The 18,891-nt window shown below is 52.4% G+C and overlaps 7 protein-coding genes across 7 annotated transcripts; 4 read left to right on the forward strand and 3 right to left on the reverse strand.

The window, feature by feature from the left end:
- Window positions 1–422: 422 nt before the first annotated feature.
- On the reverse strand, window positions 423–2,487 carry AYO20_04390 (hypothetical protein; the record flags this gene model as incomplete). The annotated part of the gene is made up of 3 exons (XM_022642686.1): window positions 423–1,198; window positions 1,267–1,472; window positions 1,532–2,487. The coding sequence occupies 3 exons, from the start codon at window positions 2,485–2,487 to the stop codon at window positions 423–425; spliced, it is 1,938 nt and encodes a 645-aa protein (XP_022501244.1).
- Window positions 2,488–3,192: 705 nt separating this feature from the next.
- Window positions 3,193–3,892, forward strand: AYO20_04391 (hypothetical protein; the record flags this gene model as incomplete). The annotated part of the gene is made up of 2 exons (XM_022642687.1): window positions 3,193–3,585; window positions 3,656–3,892. 2 exons carry the CDS (start codon window positions 3,193–3,195, stop codon window positions 3,890–3,892), a joined length of 630 nt encoding a protein of 209 aa, XP_022501245.1.
- Window positions 3,893–4,337: 445 nt separating this feature from the next.
- AYO20_04392 (hypothetical protein) lies at window positions 4,338–5,964 on the forward strand (the record flags this gene model as incomplete). Its single annotated transcript, XM_022642688.1, has 2 exons — window positions 4,338–4,970; window positions 5,038–5,964. The coding sequence occupies 2 exons, from the start codon at window positions 4,338–4,340 to the stop codon at window positions 5,962–5,964; spliced, it is 1,560 nt and encodes a 519-aa protein (XP_022501246.1).
- Window positions 5,965–6,507: 543 nt separating this feature from the next.
- On the reverse strand, window positions 6,508–7,098 carry AYO20_04393 (ubiquitin-conjugating enzyme E2 2; the record flags this gene model as incomplete). The annotated part of the gene is made up of 3 exons (XM_022642689.1): window positions 6,508–6,856; window positions 6,915–6,979; window positions 7,057–7,098. The coding sequence occupies 3 exons, from the start codon at window positions 7,096–7,098 to the stop codon at window positions 6,508–6,510; spliced, it is 456 nt and encodes a 151-aa protein (XP_022501247.1).
- Window positions 7,099–7,789: 691 nt separating this feature from the next.
- AYO20_04394 (hypothetical protein) lies at window positions 7,790–9,175 on the forward strand (the record flags this gene model as incomplete). Its single annotated transcript, XM_022642690.1, has 2 exons — window positions 7,790–8,914; window positions 8,975–9,175. The coding sequence occupies 2 exons, from the start codon at window positions 7,790–7,792 to the stop codon at window positions 9,173–9,175; spliced, it is 1,326 nt and encodes a 441-aa protein (XP_022501248.1).
- Window positions 9,176–14,985: 5,810 nt separating this feature from the next.
- Window positions 14,986–16,927, forward strand: AYO20_04395 (hypothetical protein; the record flags this gene model as incomplete). The annotated part of the gene is made up of 2 exons (XM_022642691.1): window positions 14,986–15,020; window positions 15,085–16,927. The coding sequence occupies 2 exons, from the start codon at window positions 14,986–14,988 to the stop codon at window positions 16,925–16,927; spliced, it is 1,878 nt and encodes a 625-aa protein (XP_022501249.1).
- Window positions 16,928–17,179: 252 nt separating this feature from the next.
- AYO20_04396 (hypothetical protein) lies at window positions 17,180–18,376 on the reverse strand (the record flags this gene model as incomplete). Its single annotated transcript, XM_022642692.1, has 2 exons — window positions 17,180–18,019; window positions 18,296–18,376. The coding sequence occupies 2 exons, from the start codon at window positions 18,374–18,376 to the stop codon at window positions 17,180–17,182; spliced, it is 921 nt and encodes a 306-aa protein (XP_022501250.1).
- Window positions 18,377–18,891: the final 515 nt, after the last annotated feature.

The following is an 18,891-nucleotide window of genomic DNA, read 5'->3' on the forward strand; positions in this document are numbered from 1 at the left end:
GGTATGAGTTGTGAGAGGCAGCAAACAAGGGCTTGGAGGTACAAATGCAACACAAGCAGGGGTTTTGATAAAGCTACTTGTCGACGATCATCTTGGCTTTTCATCACATACGGAACCCCGCATTCTGTCTCGAGCATTATTGGAAGCCGTTGAATGTGGAATCATCTGTGCCAAGGTCGGGGAGGAGCTCGTATTCGCCCATCTGAGTGGCTGCCACGGGTTTCCGCTGGAATCGAACGGCAAAGGAAGATCTCGTGGTCGACATTTGCGGGTTGAATGACGGAAGAAGCACGACATGACACCCTCTTCTCCGTACCTCGGGTTATTCATCGCGTCGAATGATGTGTGAGGTCATGCATCAGCCTGTCTCGAGGTAGACAGAGGTATACACTGATATCAACTGAACAGTCGAGTCTGTTCCGTCAGGATCCCCCACGATCCATCTTGGATTCCTTGAATGCGCCAAAGATCTTTTGTTCTCCTTCTTTGACCACTGGAATATGCTGCCCTGTCCGAACCCACGTCCCGACACCGATACCTTCATATGCCAGGCGCATGAGTTGGAATTTGCCATCTAAAACCCACTGTAGACTCTTGTCAACAGCATCGTTGACCGACTTGTATTGGCGGCGACGACGGAAGAATTCGACCACCGACTCCAGAACAATGCTGGCAATAATGATGAGTGTCCCTAACCCCACGATGAGACTTAAGCCGAGCACCGAAAAGTTCGCGTACAAGCCCGTGTTTCGTATCATCTGTGCAGAGCAGAGAGCTTGACCTTCCGAGTCCGAGGGCCCCTGCACGATCATCCCATCTGTAACGTCCGAAGGCCCAGTGGCATATTCCACGATGCTGTGCTGGAGCCGAGCCAGCGCCATTGCAAATAGATTCGACATCTCGAGCATCCACTGATTATTTGGGAGGCCTGCGCTAATGATGTCTGACACTTTTTCTGACGCACGAAGAGCCAGACCGCCCCGACCAGAAGTGGTGTAGAACATGGACGAGTACTGCAACACTTGCTGGACACGTAGCGCTGTGGCCAACTGACGCGACGTAGTCCACGCTAGATCCAATACTCCCGCTTGAAGAGTCGTCCATCCGTGAAAAGCCGTGCAGTTTGGAGGTTTAGTATTCGGGTCGCAAAGCTGATGCTGGTCCACGCATGCCGCAAAGTGGACAAATTCGTCGTAGTCTACTCGAAGCAACAAGAATCAGCTGCTGAAGCGCTTGAGCATGAGCTGGGAGGAAGCAGGTACTGACCATTCGCTTTGTAGTACTCTTCCGTTCCTGATGATGTTTCAACCTTGATTTGCTTCGTTGCTTGAAAGAAGGGATCAGTCACAGGCTTGGTGTATGCGACATTATTAGCTGACAACATGAAGAGAGTGATGTCTGCGTCTGTCTGAGCCAGATCAGGATCTGGAAACCAAGACTGGTTGGGCGCCCCGGCCTCGTTCACCTGTTGTCTTTGTTACATACAGTCAGCTTTCCTCGAGCTGCGCACTATCCAGCTGCGTAAACTTACAAGAGTGAGTATAAAAGTCCACCTAGAGTAGAGAAAACTTCATAGTATGTCCACGTGTAATTGCCACTACTCAGAGGTCCAAAATCGTAATTGTAGTAGATGATACTTGTGCCCGGGATTTTGTTCGGAAGTATCCTGTCGGAAGCATTCAAAGGCGCGCAAGTGGTGACTCGTCGATAGTTGATGCGATCCTTTTCCCGACTATTGATCCCCAGCACCGAATGGGAGTCGATATAGCCCGTGTCGAGCTTTAAGGTAGCCGTGTCGCCTAGTAGGCACATTCCGCCGTTGAATGGACAAGTGGCATTCTGATCCTCGGACCATTTGATTTGTTGATGCACATAAGTACTACAGGTGGTCGACCGTGTCGAGGCTCCGTAGCATTCGCGGGCGTAGTTGGATGCAATCTGACTCTCGTTCTGGGACTTCTCCAGATACGAGCTCATCGGCGCTTGCGCATTGAAGTTCCATTGTCCGCAGCTAGAGCCCACGACCAGCAACTCGTCGCCGGCCGCTTTGGTCACTTGGGATGAGAGCACCCCCGCGCCAGAGAACAACCCGAACGAGAGGAGGGGGACGAGGGACAGAAGCCAGGAGCGTTTCAAGAAGGGCCACAGGCGGGAACCATCGAGGGTTTCTAATTGATCTTTTTTTGGCTTCCAACTGAATGGAAGGAGGAGCAATTCGTAGGCAGCGCCAGCGGAGGTCCCGCTATTCCGTAGGATCACCTGGTGCTGCTTCTTGAGCCCATCATATGTCTTGGTGCAACTCAGCTGGTGAAGAGTGAAACTGACAAGAACCCAGAATTGCGATCCAACCAAGGTGATGAACACACCGAGGAATGCGACCAAGAAAGCTCCGTGTGAGCTAGACAGCGTCAATGTCCCTCCAGAGATGGGGCCTTTGGAGTAGTTGACCCATGATCCAGTATAAATGCGCCCGGGATCAGAAGACATTGATTGCAGCAATTGGTAGTTTGGACTTGTAGGTATTCAGGATGCCAGTACTCACACTGTACTTACCACTTAGCCATCAATTGCCTGAGCGCTATGCGCCAGCTCAGCTTTATTTGCATTGATCTTTTTGAAAACGCGACGCAAATCTCCCCGGTGAGGCTGAGAGACAGACTCAAAACGCCACAGCTCGCCAAAAATTGAAATTGTGGCAGTTAGAGACCAAGCCCAGCCTTACCCCTGAAAGTGTCTCGATGTGCCTAGAGCAACGCCACCTGCTCGACGTTCGTATTCCTCAACCATGTTCCCCTTCAAGGTCCAATAATGTGACCGAAGCTGTCACATTGTCTCAAATAGGGCCGCAGAAAACGACTGTGCAGGGGACGAGGTAGGACGCCATCAGAATCTCCGCCATCTCGGGTCCTTCCAGGCCATCACATCACGCAAGGTCCAGAAACAAATAGCCTCGTATCTCAGCCACCATCGACACAAATTGAGGGCTCGTGTGACCTTAGAGGCACGCCAGCTATTTTTGCCGTTCAGCGCTGCACTATACCAGGAACATAAAAGGCTGGCAGCATGTCCCTCCTACGCTTGGTTTGTAGCCGCTCCTACACGAACCTTCTTTGGGCCGACCTGCAGAGAAATAGTCAGTTTGTCCGCTGCAGCCTTACCAGGAAACACCCAACCAACAGCAAGTTGTGAGCAATGGCCAAGCATCTTCTCCTCCTCCTTGCCTATGGCCTGTCAGCCGTACTTGCTCAAGACACATCCGTCGACTATTGTCAAGCTCTGGTCGACGTGCTCTCACTGTGCGAGGCTGAAACCAGCAACTTCTCACTGCTCCCCGCGACTTCGCAGGCCTCTTGTCTCTGCACCACCCAGCTCTCAACGCTGACATGGGGTCCCGAGGAGTTCGACGGCCTGGCATCCTCATGTGCATCGCAGTATGCCACCATCGACACTGAAATAGCAAGCGACGCCAGTGCGCTGGAAGGGTTCTGCACCTTGTTTGGAGCCGATGCCCAAATCACTTCTTCATTGTCCGCAGCATCGGCGACGACTTCGGCAACGCCAGGGAGCAGTATTCAAGGAAATCCAGTGAGTTCTTCCGCCTACACCCCGCTGCTCTCTTCTCTGTACAGCCAGTTAACAAATCGCAACTCTTCAGCTCACCGATTCTGGTCTCTCCACCGAGGCTGGCACGACTGCAACTCCTGCCACAGAGACACCCTCGACAACCCCTGGCCCTTCAGTGTCTTATTCTGTGGTCACTGTCGGCGGGGCGACCCCAAGTGCCAATCCCAATTCCAACCCTGCAGCGAGACTGGACCATAAATGCAGTGCGCAGCTGACTAGTGGACTTCTGGTTGGTCTCCTAGGTTACTTGGGGTATTTGTTTGCGTAAAGAGATATCAGCCACCTACCTTGTTGGACTTCCAGTAATAAACATCTCAGGCAGTATATGTATCTGATATCTTGTCATGATTAGAGAGAGAACAATGTCATGTATCATAAAGTATTGTTGTGTTAAGCTTGCCTAGCCAACTAGCAGAGCCTGGGCACGGAGAAAGTTGGGCTCGGCTTCAGCCTCGCGGTGCCTCCGCCCAGGCTTCGTGGCTCCCCCGTAGCTGCCCGTGCTGCCCCCCACTTTCACGTGAATCCGTGTCTTGTCTCTCTCCGTTATCGCTTATCTGCCCAGGTGTCAGGCTCCATTATTGATCATCCAACCTCCCCCCGCCTCCAGACCTGCCGTCCTTCATTCCCTCCCTTCAAGGTCCTCATTTCTTCAGGCACGAGATCAGAAACTCGCGCTCTCTCCTATCACATCTATTAGATCTACTATTGTCAAAATGGGCAACTCCCAGAGCTCGTCTAATGTCAATGAGCCCGCGGTCGAGAAGATCCTCGTGCAACAACTCCAATCACTCCGCACACGCGATAAGCTCTCTCAGGTCGAAGCCGATCACGACTATATTCAAATCACGGCCGAGAAGGGCATCCCGCACTCGTACACGACCGATCCTTCCCTCGACGTCAAAGCCACGTTAGAATGGGAGAGGGAACTGCTCTCCTCGCCGAAGAACCGCCTCGCATTGAACGCCCTGCTCTCCAACGACATCCGCTCCGTGATCAGCAACAAAGTCGCAACTCTTTCTGACACACAAACGTTCAATGTCAAGATCCCTTTCGAGGGGTCGCCCGTGACAAACCAGCGATCCTCGGGACGATGTTGGCTGTTCGCCACGACAAACGTGTTGCGAGTACCCATCATGAAGAAACACAACTTGAAAGAGTTTGAATTGAGCCAGTCGTATTTGTTCTTCTGGGACAAGATGGAGAAGGCCAATTGGTTCCTGGAACAGATGATAGATACAGCTGACAAGGACCTGGGAGATCGAGAGGTGCAGGAGTTGTTGGGGGCGCCTGTTAATGATGGTGGCCAGTGGGATATGGCGAGTAACTTGGTGGAGAAGTATGGACTGGTAAGGCGATACCTGCGGCCATGTTCGTACTGGAACTTCGATTACTGACACTTGTTGTGACATTCAGGTTCCGCAGAAGCTGTACCCCGACAGCTACAACGCCATGAACTCCTCGGCCATGGGGTCGATTCTGACGACGAAACTGCGCGAAGACGGCCTTGCTCTCCGTGCTCTTGTCCACAATGGAGTCTCGTCCAATACCCGACGGTCATCCTCGTTGTTGCTAGCAAAAGCAAAGATGATGCGTGAAATCCACTGCATCCTGACGCTCATGCTCGGGCCACCTCCCAAACCCGATGAGAAATTCACCTGGGAGTTCTACGACAAGGACGAAAAGTACCATAAATTCGCCATGACGCCGCTCGAACTGGCCAAGTCTCTGTCCACTCCGAGCGTGGTCCGAAGCTTGGGTGGCGCCGACGTCTCTCGCATGTTCAGCCTGGTCAACGACCCTCGAAACAAGTACATGTCCCATCTCACCGTTTCCCGCCTAGGCAACGTCGTTGGAGGACGCCCGATCACCTACGTCAACGTTGACATGGCCACGATGAAGAGAGCCGCGGTCGCCATGCTCCGCGCCGGCATCCCCGTCTTCTTTGGCAGCGACGTGGGCAAGTTCTCCAATTCTCAGAGCGGCATCATGGACCCAGAACTGTACGACTACGGCCTGGCCTTCAACATCTCGCTCAACCTGTCCAAGTCTCAGCGCCTCAAGGTCCGCGAGTCCGCCATGACGCACGCCATGGTCTTGACGGGCGTCCAGATGGAAGATGACGGCAAGGGGCGCGAGAAGAGCGTGAGATGGCGCGTCATGAATTCCTGGGGCGAAAGCGCCGGCGACAAAGGATACTTTGTCATGACCGACAAATGGATGGACGAGTTCGTGTACCAGGTCGTGGTCGAACCGGGATTCGTCGCCAAGGAGGTTCGCGACGTGTTGAAAGCCGAGCCGACCGTGCTGCCCTTGTGGGATCCTATGGGAGCGTTGGCGTGAATAATTTACAGATAAGGAGGAGGAATAGAGTTGATGGAGTATATGGAAGACGTGGCTGACACGTCTTCCAAATGATAGACACGAGTATCAACGAATGTATCATGAAGCGTGTTCACATATTCGTGCGGTCGAATTCTTTGATGCCAATCCCGAACCGATTGAGATGATCAGGAGGTGAAACCATTATGATTGGTATCTTGGAGCTATTTGATCAAGGTCAACGCATTTGTGACAAAACTGTGGCTCACTGTCGGCAAAAGCCTCCGGAACGAAGAGCAGAGGAGCTGCTCTTGTCTGAACGCTCAGCCGGAGACTCTGAGGGGGATATCTGTCGCAGAAACTCCTTCGCTAATCTCCAGGCATGCAAATGTTCAAGTGGCAATGTGATGTTCCATATCCAAGGAATCGCTTATCCCGAGAAAAATCCCCTTTGGAACAATAGAAAATGCTCGATAATGACTTGACGCCAGCCCACCCGTTTGTAGATGCAGTCGCTGAAAACACAGGTCGTTCGAAAATCTCTTGAAGTCGCTTTCACCGACCTCAATCCTCCCAGCTCTTTTCTACCGTCTCTCTCACTCTCTTGGTATATTCCTTTCGGTTATCTTTGTAGAGATTGCTCGCTTCCACGTTGGCGGGGGAGCTTGTGTTGGGGTCGTTCAACAGACTCTGAATCGATGTCAGGATTGCAGCCACGTCGTATGTTGGAGACCATCGATTCTGTAGGATATCCAAGCACAATTCGCCGGTGCCATACACGTTGGGATGGAACATCTGTGAAACAAACTTGACCCCCGGCGGCTTATTTGGGTAGGCTTCTTCGAATTGCATGACTAGTCTGAATGTGCCGTCTTCGAAGGGAGTGTCTGCAGGACCGATGATCACGGCATTCCTGAACTTCGGTCAGAAGTCGTTCTGAGATGGGTTGAATAGGGAGGGGTATGATTTACCAAGTCATGACGTTATCGGCGATAGGGGAGGCAGAGACACCAGCAGGAGGATCTGTTTGCATTCGCTACAAGAGTCGTGGGTTAGCACTCATGGTAAAGCCAGCGTCAAGTCAAACCTGGTAATCCAATATAGGCGGCGTACCTTGAAGTCCCGCATCAGACGGCGTCGTGCGGAGGTGGACATGGTGGATTCCTTTGATGTTGAGGTTTGGTAGACGAAGAGAGAGTCGATAGAGACTTGATCCTCGATGTAGATGAGTGTACAACTCGCTTTGCAGAGAAGATAGGGAGATCAGAAGGAACGCACGCGAGGTCGAAAGATAGAAGAGCAGCGAAGGCGGAGTGGCGGCCGAGTACGAGGCAGTGGATTGCCCATCATCTGGTTCACTTTTCCAGAAGGGACGATGAACACTCCACCCTAGCGAAAGGGGGAAGCGGCAAGCAGTGGCTATACTCCGGAGTAGTTTCTCCATCTCAGTCACGTGACTATCTGCCTGGAACCTCCCAAATTGTTCCGAAATTCCTCCATCATGCCGAGGATATTCTTCCGCTCAAAGGTCGGATTCCGCACTTCAGCGAACTGGGGGAAAGACCGAAGCCCAAGTTTGCCTTCCAGTTAATGCCAGTCTTTTATGAAAGAAGCTCCTCGCACTCCCTTGATATCTTAACTGATTAGTAGAGTGTCTCTACCTCAGGCTTGAGTGATTTTGTCAAATACTCGGTCGGCCCGCTACATCTCTCTCACTCCTGTTGCTCCTCCTCATCCCCCGCTCGAGCAAGCCTTGACATGTGCAGCTGATTGCCAAATTTCTCCTCGTGTCACTGTGTTCGAACTTACATCAAACCTGGATTCTCAGCGCCCCGACACCGCCGTGATGCCCTCCTTCACCTCCGCTGCCCGCGTGGCTTCTCGCGCATCCCCCGCCAGCGCTGGCGCCCGCCTCTCCCAAATGCGCAGCCATATGAGCTCCAAGGCGACCTCCCCAATGGCTCGCAACAAAGAGATCGGCGAAGCATACATTCTCTCTGCCTCGCGCACGCCGACGGCCAAGTTTAACGGAAGCTTTATGAGCATGTCCGCGCCGCAACTCGGCGCCGTAGCCATCAAGTCTGCCATTGAAAAGTCAAAAGTTCCTATTTCCAAGATTACAGATGTTTATATGGGCAATGTACTTGCAGCGGGCATAGGTCAAGCACCTGCCAGACAGGCCTCCATGTTCGCCGGCCTACCATCCACAGTTGAAGCTGTAACCATCAACAAGGTCTGCGCTTCGGGGATGAAAGCAGTTGTTATTGCGGCGCAGAACATCCAGCTTGGCTTGGCGGAGGCACAAGTTGCAGGCGGTATGGAAAGCATGTCTCGAGTGCCCTACTATCTGCCGAGAGCAGCGCAAAACCCGGCGTTTGGAAACATGCAATTGAAGGACGGGCTTATCGAAGATGGGCTCTGGGATGTGTACAACCAGTTTCACATGGGGAATTGCGCCGAGAATACGGCCCAAAAGTTCAATATCACTCGCGAAATGCAGGATGAATATGCCATCCAGAGCTTTGAACGGGCACAAAAGGCCTGGGCGGAGGGCAAGTTCAAAGACGAAGTTGTCCCCGTCACGGTCAAGGGGAAGAAGGGAGACACTATTGTCTCCGAAGATGAGGGTTACAACAACTTGAAGAAGGACAAAGTTCCCACTTTGAAACCGGCATTTGTAAAGGATCCTACGAAGGGGACGGTGACGGCAGCGAACTCGTCAACATTCAATGATGGTGCGAGTGCGTTGGTCCTGGGCAATAAGGAAATTGCCCGAGAATATGGCAAAGGAAGCCGTGTCCTCGCGCGAATTGTCAGTTCGGCCGATGCAGCCATCGATCCAGTGGACTTCCCTATCGCGCCTTCAAAAGCTGTACCTATCGCGCTGGAAAGGGCTGGGTTAACCAAGGATGACATTGCCATCTGGGAATTTAACGAGGCCTTTGCAGCAGTCATCAAGGCAAACGAACAGGTAAGTCGTCTATATTTCGAAACTACGTCTCGTCACGGTCTCTGACTAACCTCTTCACAGATCCTGGGACTGCAGAATGCCAAGGTGAATTTGTTGGGCGGTGCCATCTCGATCGGCCACGCTCTAGGCAGTTCGGGCGCGCGTATCTTGACAACATTGCTGCATCAGCTGAAGCCTGGCGAGTACGGATGTGCTGCCATTTGCAACGGAGGAGGTGCAGCAACCGCCATAATTGTGCAACGAATCGAGAATGTGGACTAGATTGGGCGCTATATGGCATGAATTTTGGATGCGGATTGCGCAAAAATATAAGACAGAACAAGGAGCCGATTCCTACGAGAATAGGTGGCAGGTGGAAGTGAAGCTATCTCGCCTCAGACTGGGGGTTTATCTGGTGGAAAGAGGTATCCAGCTGTTGCAGGCATAGCGCCGGCGTTGTATAGTACCATTACCATGAAACATTCAAAACGTTGTCGCTCTAGCGACTGTCGCATCTATCTGGGCCAAAAAAAAAAATCATGACTGGAGAGATCTTGTCCAGGTTGCTAGTCGGGAGTTGATCTGAATAAAAGACCCCCTACTGAACTGAATAGAATAGGATATATACTACCTACTGAGGTACTCTCAAATGACAGGAGAAGGACGGGGCAGAGGTTGAGGCAAAGACAGACAAGACGGGTAGATGGATTGTTTCAGTTCAGCGCAAAAGTATTTAGCAATTCTCTTTTTGCTATGTATATATGTATGTAACCTTTTACATAGGCCAGGTTTCTCTCTTACTTTTGGAGTGGTGGATGATTTGGATTGGTTGGGTGGGTGGTTGGTTGGTTGGTTTGTTCGCCTCGCTCTCTTGAAAGTCCATGCTCCTCATCACCATGCTGCCCCTGTGTATACAGGCGTGCGCTGGATCGAAGATTCTCCTGCTGCCGCTGACGAACTCGACCCACCGACCAACCGACCAACCGAAACTCTGGCCGTGGTGTAACATAAAGAAGCAGATAAGCGCCTGCTGCTGAGCGGCGGAGGATTTTTGTTGTGGCTGGTTTCTCCCCCTCCCCTCCACCCATGTAGCTGAAAATACCAGGAGAGAGCAGGGCTGTGGGAGAGTTGATAGAGAGGTGAACCTCGACGGGGGCAAGACAAGCCCAAAATAAAACAAACGGAACTGACTGTCTCAGATATTCCCCGAATTCCAGACCCGGGGGATCTGAAACCAAAAACAACAACTTCGTGAGCCGGGTATAAGTCAAGATCAAAAACAAGTCATCTCGGTTGGTATGTGGTGTGATGTTGAGTGGTGGAGAAATAAACCCTTGAGAAAAGACCGCCATATATCCTCAAGGGGTTGGGTGTCATATTGTTTCGTCAAAAAATCATCGCCGCTCTGGAATCTCGAAAAAAAAAAGTGTCAGAAAAGGATTTGCTCGCATATTACCGCCCATAAACCGTTGAATCCATGTCGCAATGCCCACCACCAGTTCATGTTGCAACCGAGCTGACGACCTGCATTCTCTTCAAGGATTTCTTTCGAAGGACTTTCGTATTATTCTTTCCCGGTACAGTTATGATCCCCATCACGTTTTCCGTCTCTTGGCCTCTGCGATGATCTGAAGGGCTTGGTTTTCGCAAGGTCTGATCTGTACTCGAACGCGGTGTGGAACCAGTGGCTCCATGGGAAGGAATGTCGTGCAAGTCCGTTCTCGTCGACCAATATTCCGTTGGGTAGTGCGACCGGGGAACCTGGGTATCGTAGACGATTCCACTAGGGCCAATGCTAGAGACAGAACCCCGAGATAGGTGCGTACTCGATGCTGCTGGGGAGTTTGTGTTGCTATCTGGGCCAGGACGGGAGACATTAAATTGGGATTGGTTCCCCTGTCGGTAGAAGGAACTGGAGCGTGGAGAGTGGATGCTGTTACGGCTCGCGCGGTAAGACGAAGGCGGCATCGAATACTGTGACTGCTTCGGTTCAAAAGGACGAGATGCCGTTGTTGGCGAGCTGCTCTGCCTGTGCTGTGTCTGAGGCGGCGCCACTGGGTGAGAGGAAAGGGGACGGTCGTGTTGTGAAGCAAGAGATGTCCTCGCAGGCTGAGGGCGTGGAACTGGGACAGTAAGGGACGTTGTCTCTTGTGGAATGGCAGGACTAGGCTGTGGTTTCTGTCCCTCGGGGGTTTCGTTATCGAGAGTATTCAAAGCCGAATGGAAAGAAGAGTGTGCGGATATCATCGGCCCGTTCGCTACACAAATCATAGACTGATGGGGCGAGCGTTCCGATATTCTTGATAGAGTCGCTTGAGATCTTTGCGTGACAGGTGAGATTGGAGCACGGTTGCTGAACGATCGGGAAAAGTTTGTGTGCCTGTTTGGTCCCAACGGTGATGGCGACGGCGATGGAGAGGGAATTGTTACCTCCCACGTTCTTGTGGTAGGTCCCTCTTTGTCTTTGCACCTTTCGGGTGTCTGAACGGGGGTAGCATTGAGGAGTTCCCTTCTGCCGGTAATGGTGGCTCTAGATGTAGGTCGAGTGATTATCGAAGCAGTCTCCACCTGAGACATGTGGTCTTGCCGGGACTGTGATCTGTCCATGATAGTGTTCCACCACTCGAAGGGACTTTTTCTACCCGTCATGGCCGACTCATTATCTGCCAGCATCCCAAAATGCCTCATACCGAACTTGGAGCCTGTCAAGGACAGATGCTGAGATGTAGGGACAAGGCGCCCCCGTCTCAAGGTGACGCGGCGAAGAGGCCCGGTGAGGTTGTCCACCTCCCTCCGTTGCTTCGCCCGTCGACGCAAGAGCCACCATCGGAACGCAACGCCAATGATGACCAACAAAAGTGTCGAACCGAGAACGATTATGACGATGTAGACCCAGACAGGTAAACCAGTGTCATCGAGAAGAGTCTTCATGAAGAAGAATGGCGTGCCGCAACAAGGACAGGGAACATCGGGTCACCTCGAGGGTGTGGTAAACCGCTCGCTGCAGAGAGCGCGTTCCCAGCGACAATGTTAGGAATAGAGTGATGTACTTGGTGACTAATTCATCGACACCTGGTAAGGTGAACAGCTTAGAAGGACGTCGAGATGTCCGAGGTGTAGCTGGTAAGAGACTTGATGAGGCACAGCCTGGATCTTCGAGACGCTTGGACGTAGACAAGCGAAGAAAAAAACCTGCCGGTATCGGTGTAAAACAGTCTTCGAGACTATTTGCGGACTGTCGCCGTGATGATCAAGGATACGCCTGTCAGAGGTGAAGAGAACTTGGAATGTGACTGGAGAGTTATAGAATTGAAACCTCTCCTTCAACAGGGGAGAACTGGGTAGTCAAAGAGGGACAAGAATTCAAATATCGGGGGTTGGAGAAAAGAATTCCGGCTGCAGCGGGGGGCAAGAACGAGAACAAGAACAAGAACCAGTAGGTGAAAGTAACGAGAGGTATGGAGTGCAGGATTGAAGAAGTAGATAGTAAGGTTCCGGGTGATGAATGAACAGAGGCAGCAAAAAAGTGTATGCAGTGCTGCAGGGAAGACGCCTAGACCAATGACGATAATGACCACTCGACTCGCATGGGAGATCGCTCAATGGGAGCGAGAAGCAGGTGGATAATGGGATCCAGAAGTTTGCCTTTGGCCTCTTACCAGGCTTCCCGCTTCTGACAGGATGGTGGAAGTACGAGGGAGCTTCTAACGGCCTTGAATGGATTGACATCCTTACCTCTGATGGGGAGTCTAGCTCACGACTGCCAGCCCTAATGCTTTGACCATGCCATGAGCCATGGGGGCCAGGGTCCTCATGTAAATGAAAGGAACATAGCGTCATTGTCGAAGGCGGATTTTGCCAATCTAGACAGGTCAATTTGAGAATGAGCCACATGATGCAGGGCCGGAGAAGAAGCGAAAGAAAGCGAGAGCGAGAGCGGGACGAGAAATCTCGATTACCACGCACACAATCCCGCCTTTGCGACAAAGTGGGTTGAAGTGCGGATGATGACAATGCAGATAGCCGGTCAAAGAAAGAACATGTCAGGCATGTCTTAGGTATCGTCGATGAACGCAAAGAAAGCAAAACGATGAATCAAGAACTTTGAAACACACGAACGAGCGAGAAGCGATAGGGATCGACTGACCTTTGCGAAAGGGCCACTAGGGGGCCCCAGCCAAAGCCAACAGGAACAAGGCAGGATGCCTGCGCCATGCCAGGGGCTCAACGGAAGCTGGTGACGGGATTGGATCCAGCCACGAACTCCTGGGAGAGCCACCCCTCATCCTGGCTCGAGATCGTCAGGAACAAGACGACACCATCGGCATGGTCGGATGCCTAAAGAGCGACCAATGTGGAGAGTCGGTGGATAGCCACCGGCACTTCGAAACAGACACCTCAGCGGGCAGGAAAACCAAGGGAAGGGTGGCAGGTCGATGCCGACGAATTGGCAACCGGGCTCTGTGTTCTGTACGTACGAAGATGCCGCCGCCTTCCCCTTACTTCGTATCTTGGGCAGCCATCTCCAAGAAGTCGAAAGGACAGCATTTGCAAGACATGATTGGTGCACCTTTGTGACCACAATGCTGGCCTGATGCCTTCTTAATAAGCTGCGCTTGAGGCGTCGACCGTGAGCACGGGCGCGGCAGATCCCTCGTCGCTAAAAGTTGCCAGGGGTATGTCCTCGAGAGCATTGCGGGTGGCAGGCTAGATGGACTTCATCCATTCAGGTGACACCGAGCGCCGTGCTTGCATGGGCAATTGCTGCTCCACAAACTTGAAACGACTCCAGGTGCATGAGCTGGCAAGACCCAGAGGCTGGCAATACTAGCCGCGTCTGGGTATCGGAGTAGACAAGATTGATTTCTTGTCTGGGGATAGGTACTCGTCATTCAGGAAAGTCCGCCGGCACTTGTTCCTCCATTGTCCTTCTCTTAAGTGTTTTCTCCTCAGTCAACTGCAGCTCACCGCACATGTCTAAGGTCCTTGTTTGTAGGAAATAGTCGGTCTGATACGATACGGGAGACGATCGTGTTTGGGGGCGAGATGAAATATAGGTACTCGTGCTCGTGGCCATAGTTAGTGTCTCCCGGCTAAGGCGCCCCGGAGAATAAGCCTGACTGTGCTCGTGTTCGTGGACAGCTTTTTGGTGTTCAATTTTGAAACGAGATTGATCAAGAGATACGCGGGGTGCCGGTCCGACACGAAGTGTTCCGCTGATAGCAATATGCCACCCGTCTTGAAACGGAAGATCACTGTGAGAAGATACGCGGAGGCCTGCCGAGGCTGGTAGCATGCCTTGGGTGTTTGGTTCGCGAGGTGAACGGGAACATAATGAAGACACGTGAGACAATGGTGACGAGCCAGCGAGAATCTTCAAATGGTAGTACGGCGATAACGATGTACAAAGTCCTTGTGTGACAGACAAGCACATATACCGGTACCAAGTCCTTGTGTGACAGACAAGCACATATACCGGTACCAAGTCGAATGGAGTCGGGATAAGTCTGCTGCTTGGGCTTCCAAGAGTGAGACTGTATCCTTGACTTCTACTCGGTACTCACCAGCACCTCAGAGTCGACTTGTACGATGTTCTTCTCGATTATCAAGTGCGTACAAAGTCCTCAGTACCTGGAACAAATTCCGCCTGTCGAGTTGAATCTGTCGGGCGCCTGTCATGGCAAAAGAAGAAAGCGGACCGATGAATGAATGGGGAGTTGTTCTCACAAACCTGATTCACCGAGGATTCACACCGCACCCTAAATAGTTCCCACTATGACCCTTCACCGTCGCCTCAGCGGCGCAAGACGAAACATCATAAGAACTGAATTTTGATCGTCGCAGACTACACATCTGCATTGTACCAGCAACTTGGTACATCGGCACCATCCTTCAAGATGACACGCCTACGCCTGCGGTGACACACCATTTCCTCTTACTTTCCAGTCCTGTTTTCTAGGCTGTCGGGAGCCGATCTTTTTGTTCTGCCAGCTCTACCCCCGCAATTTTTCAACATTGACGTATTTTTTCCTTATTTCAGGTTGCAATATAGAAACAATACCCATTTGCATTGAAACCGTCCGGCTTCCACCATGGGGAGACAGCCAGCCGTAGTCTTCGTTGTCCGGTACGATTACCTTCCATGTATGCTCTTCTGCTTTCAAGTACTCCTACTAACGCGGTTTCAATAGTCATGGAGCCCGTCTAGACCAGGCAGATAGGAACTGGGCTGCCACAGCCTCAGCACCATATGACCCTCCTCTATCCTACGGCGGTTGGATCCAGTGCCAGTCTCTCGGCTTGAGGATCAACAACGAACTGCATAATCTCGAAAAGCAATCGAAACCTCAAAGTGACGGCAAAGAAGACGGAGCAAACGAAACCCAACCTCGCAAGAGGCGGAAGATCATTATCCATAGTTCGCCATATCTACGATGTGTCCAGTCTTCTATTGCGATCGCCGCGGGCATACAACATCCTCAAAACCACTCTCGACCACGCATGAAGTCGCGTCAAATCTCTACTCGCTCTAGTCTCTCGCCCATGGATGAGGTGGTGCAGGCTGCGGTTCCGGACTCGGGGGATGGTGATCAAGCATTTTTCGACCGCGCCGCTAGCAAAGACAAACGGCAGACAAACCGTCTTGGGTACAATACCTGCAAGCTGCGCATTGATGCATTTCTGGGGGAATGGCAAACCGCCAGCTACTTCGATGAGGACTCTGCTCCTCCACCCTCCGCGGTTCTCGTTTCGCAAGCCAAAATGACATTACAAGTCCCACAAGAGGAGATTAAAGGTGCCGATCTCTCAGGCTCCCCAGCCTTCAATATGCCACCGAGCGACACGGAAGAGGGGGAACCTGATGCCATATCTGTGCCGGTCCATGAAAAGACTGGCCTGCGAGCTATGGCAGCGGTTGGCCATTCACTCCCAAAACGGCCACGTAACATCTCATTTGGGACCGAGTTGGCAAACGGTGCTCGGATATTAAACAGGGCTCTCCAGGCGAGTATGGGTTATGGCCCTCCCATACCGAATTATGCAATTGGGCCCTCGGACAAAATTCCGCCAGGATTTGTGGCTCATGCGCGGGATTCGTGTGTCGAAATTGACGGTCAGTGGGACAGCCAGAGTGAGCCACTTGACTGGGGTGACGGTGGGCCTTTTGATGAGGATTGGGGCAAAATGCACCGGCGGTTCCGCAATGGTCTGCAGAAAATGATCGCATTCTACGAGAACCAAGCTGGCTCAGAAGCAGGGAATAGTGATGATCAGGATGACGACGAAGATCTCGTGATCATCCTGGTCACCCATCAGGCTGGCTGCAATGCTCTGATCAGATTGCTAACAGCTGCACCAGCATTGCGGGATGTGGGCCTGTCTTCCTTGTCTATGGCGGTGAGGAAAGAGACCCAGCAAGCACCCCCAGAGCCGTCATCGCCGACTCGCCGAAGGGGTTCTCTCGATCTGACCATATCGGAGGACTACGACATGAAAATCATAGCCTCTACCGAACATCTCCGTGGCGCATCAAATCCATTGGGGTTGAACTCGCCTCGACTTGGAAAGTCGCCTGCATTTGCCAGCCGTCGGGCGGTGGGAGCTGATTCTCCAGAAGGATTCAGTCTAGGAGAGTCAATGGCGACGCGCGGCTCTGTATCGATGATGCCTGCTAGAAGCATCAGTCAACGATCCCATGCCGCAGACACGATGGACTCCTCTGAACCTCCTACAGGACTCTGGCGACGCGGAAGTCGGTATTCTCGCGATGAAACTGCTGAGTCGTCGAGTGATGCCTACGCAACACCCAACTCGCTGAGTGTCGGACGTTCAGAAAGTATACAAGAGGAGTTCCCGCTCTGGAACGGCAGCGGAACGAACAGTGAAGCGAGAGGCGATACCGAGAAATCAGACTCCTCCCTCTTCCCTGTTCGTAGTGCGAGTCAGGCGGGACTCTGGGGTGGTGAATCTTCGATCAGGAGAGAGAGAAGCCCTGGGAAGAGACGGTGGACCGCAGTTGAGAGATCCCCTTGAAATTGGCAGCTCACGAAGCATGAGTGGGATAAGACGTAGTAGACTCTTGGGCCGGCCCTCCTGGAATATCTGCGAACCAGATAATGTAATATGATAATGACACGTCGCTCGCTCAAGACAACGGTGAGGAACTTGTTTTGGAATGTGATCATGACGGGTTTTACCCTTGTTTGACTCAAGACACTTGTCAGCCTTACCTACTCTGCGATGTCCTCCCAGGCAGTGCGATCCACGGTTGATCCATCACCGTGATCATGTCACTTTTTTGACAAATGCCGACATCTTCTCTGCGACGATCTCGAAGGCCTCCTCGGGCAAATAGTGACCATAGCCGTCTCCCACGCCGTAACCTTCGTAATCGATTCCATCTGCGATCCAGCTTCTCCATGTGCTTTCGACGTCAATGCGTGCCCCTAGCTTCGCTTTGCTGAACATGACGAGCAACGGCACGCCGACTTTCCTTCCTGCCTTCTGGTCCTCGTCTTGCTCCGTCGCCTCAGGAGCCGCACCCGCCGCGTAGTCGAGAGAAGAGTAGTAGATGACATCCCTGTCACTGAACAGGCCAGCGTATACGTCGAGGGCATCGTGAGACGAGACTCTCTCCAGCGCTTTCGGGTTGGGGCCGGAGATGCGTGTGTGCGCTTCCCTTGCCCATCTGCCGCCGCCGTACGCAGAGATCATCTCTGTCGCCAGGTCGGCGTTGGCCAGGAGTGGCCAGTGAAAGTACCCCTGGCATATGGCCGGGTCAGAGAAGGCGGTCCACTGTTCCTTGGTCGGGATTATATCGAGCAGGATCGTGCCGGGGACCGTCAGATTCAAGTCCTTGTACAGGGCGGGTGAGGATTGGTCTGGGTGGGAAAAGTCGACTGAAAGACGGTGACTGATGCGTGCGCCGCGATCGTGACCGCCTAGAACGACGCGTCTTGGAGAAGATGCCGTTCTGGTCTTGAAGACGTCGGCGAGGGCCTCCAGCAAGGCGGTGCCTACAGCGCGCTTCGTATTCGACGCCGGATCCCGGATGGGCGTCGAAGTGCCATAGCCTGGAAGTTCGGGAACGAACAAAGAGAACTTGCCTTGGAGGAGAGGGACGACCTGTTGTATTGGTATTGGTTAGCCTGTTAAAGCGAGCGTGGTGTTGCACTATGAGGGTAACACCCTGCCTGCTAAAGGAAGACTGCATACTGCATGTCCGCAAGGCTGGGACAAGTGGGGGAAAACCGACATGACGCCATCTGGTTTACAAACGGGTCAGCCTCGACGAATTGTCATGGTTGGAAGGATCCCTCACTCATAAGCAGATTGAGGATAACCATGGATTAGAGTCAGTATAGGAGAGTCGGGACCCAGGTCAGAGGTATAACTATGGACCTCTGAGCCCGAAGATGTCTTGGTGACATTGTGGGTGAGTTTGAGCGAGGAGTAAAGCGACTGTGTCTTTGCTGCGGCCATGAGGATCTGACTGTCTGTAATCAATGAAACAGGATCTGGAAGGGAGATAGAGACTCAAAGTTTAATCTCCTCCTGCTTGGAGACTTCTTATATGTATCTCACCTTGTCCGCTGGGATGACTTGATCCTAGCAGATTCTGTATGATTCCTGCTATATAACAATTACTAAACTCAATTACTCGGTACTTGACAAGGCAACGCACGAGCAAGGTGGAGGATTAACTCGGGAAAACCCTCAGACAAGGGAGCACGGGAGCCAGTCACGTCAGTTCAGAGGCCGACAGGGGGGGAAGAGTAGGCGCACTAGCCGCCGCATCGGGGGTAAAGGATCGTAACTCTAAGGGGGCGCGCGTCAACGAGACAAAGCCGAGAAACAGGGAGAAAACAGGGTGTCGCCGCAGGCACGCCTGGCACTTTGCATCTGCACTGCGCGTGTATGCCTGACACCTCGACGACTCCCAAAACGGAGACCTCGAAAAAGTATCCTAGGATCACTCGGGAGTCAACGCTGGACTT

This window comes from Fonsecaea nubica (genome assembly GCF_001646965.1).
Source record: "Fonsecaea nubica strain CBS 269.64 chromosome Unknown Scaff23, whole genome shotgun sequence".
Lineage (NCBI taxonomy): Eukaryota > Fungi > Ascomycota > Eurotiomycetes > Chaetothyriales > Herpotrichiellaceae > Fonsecaea > Fonsecaea nubica.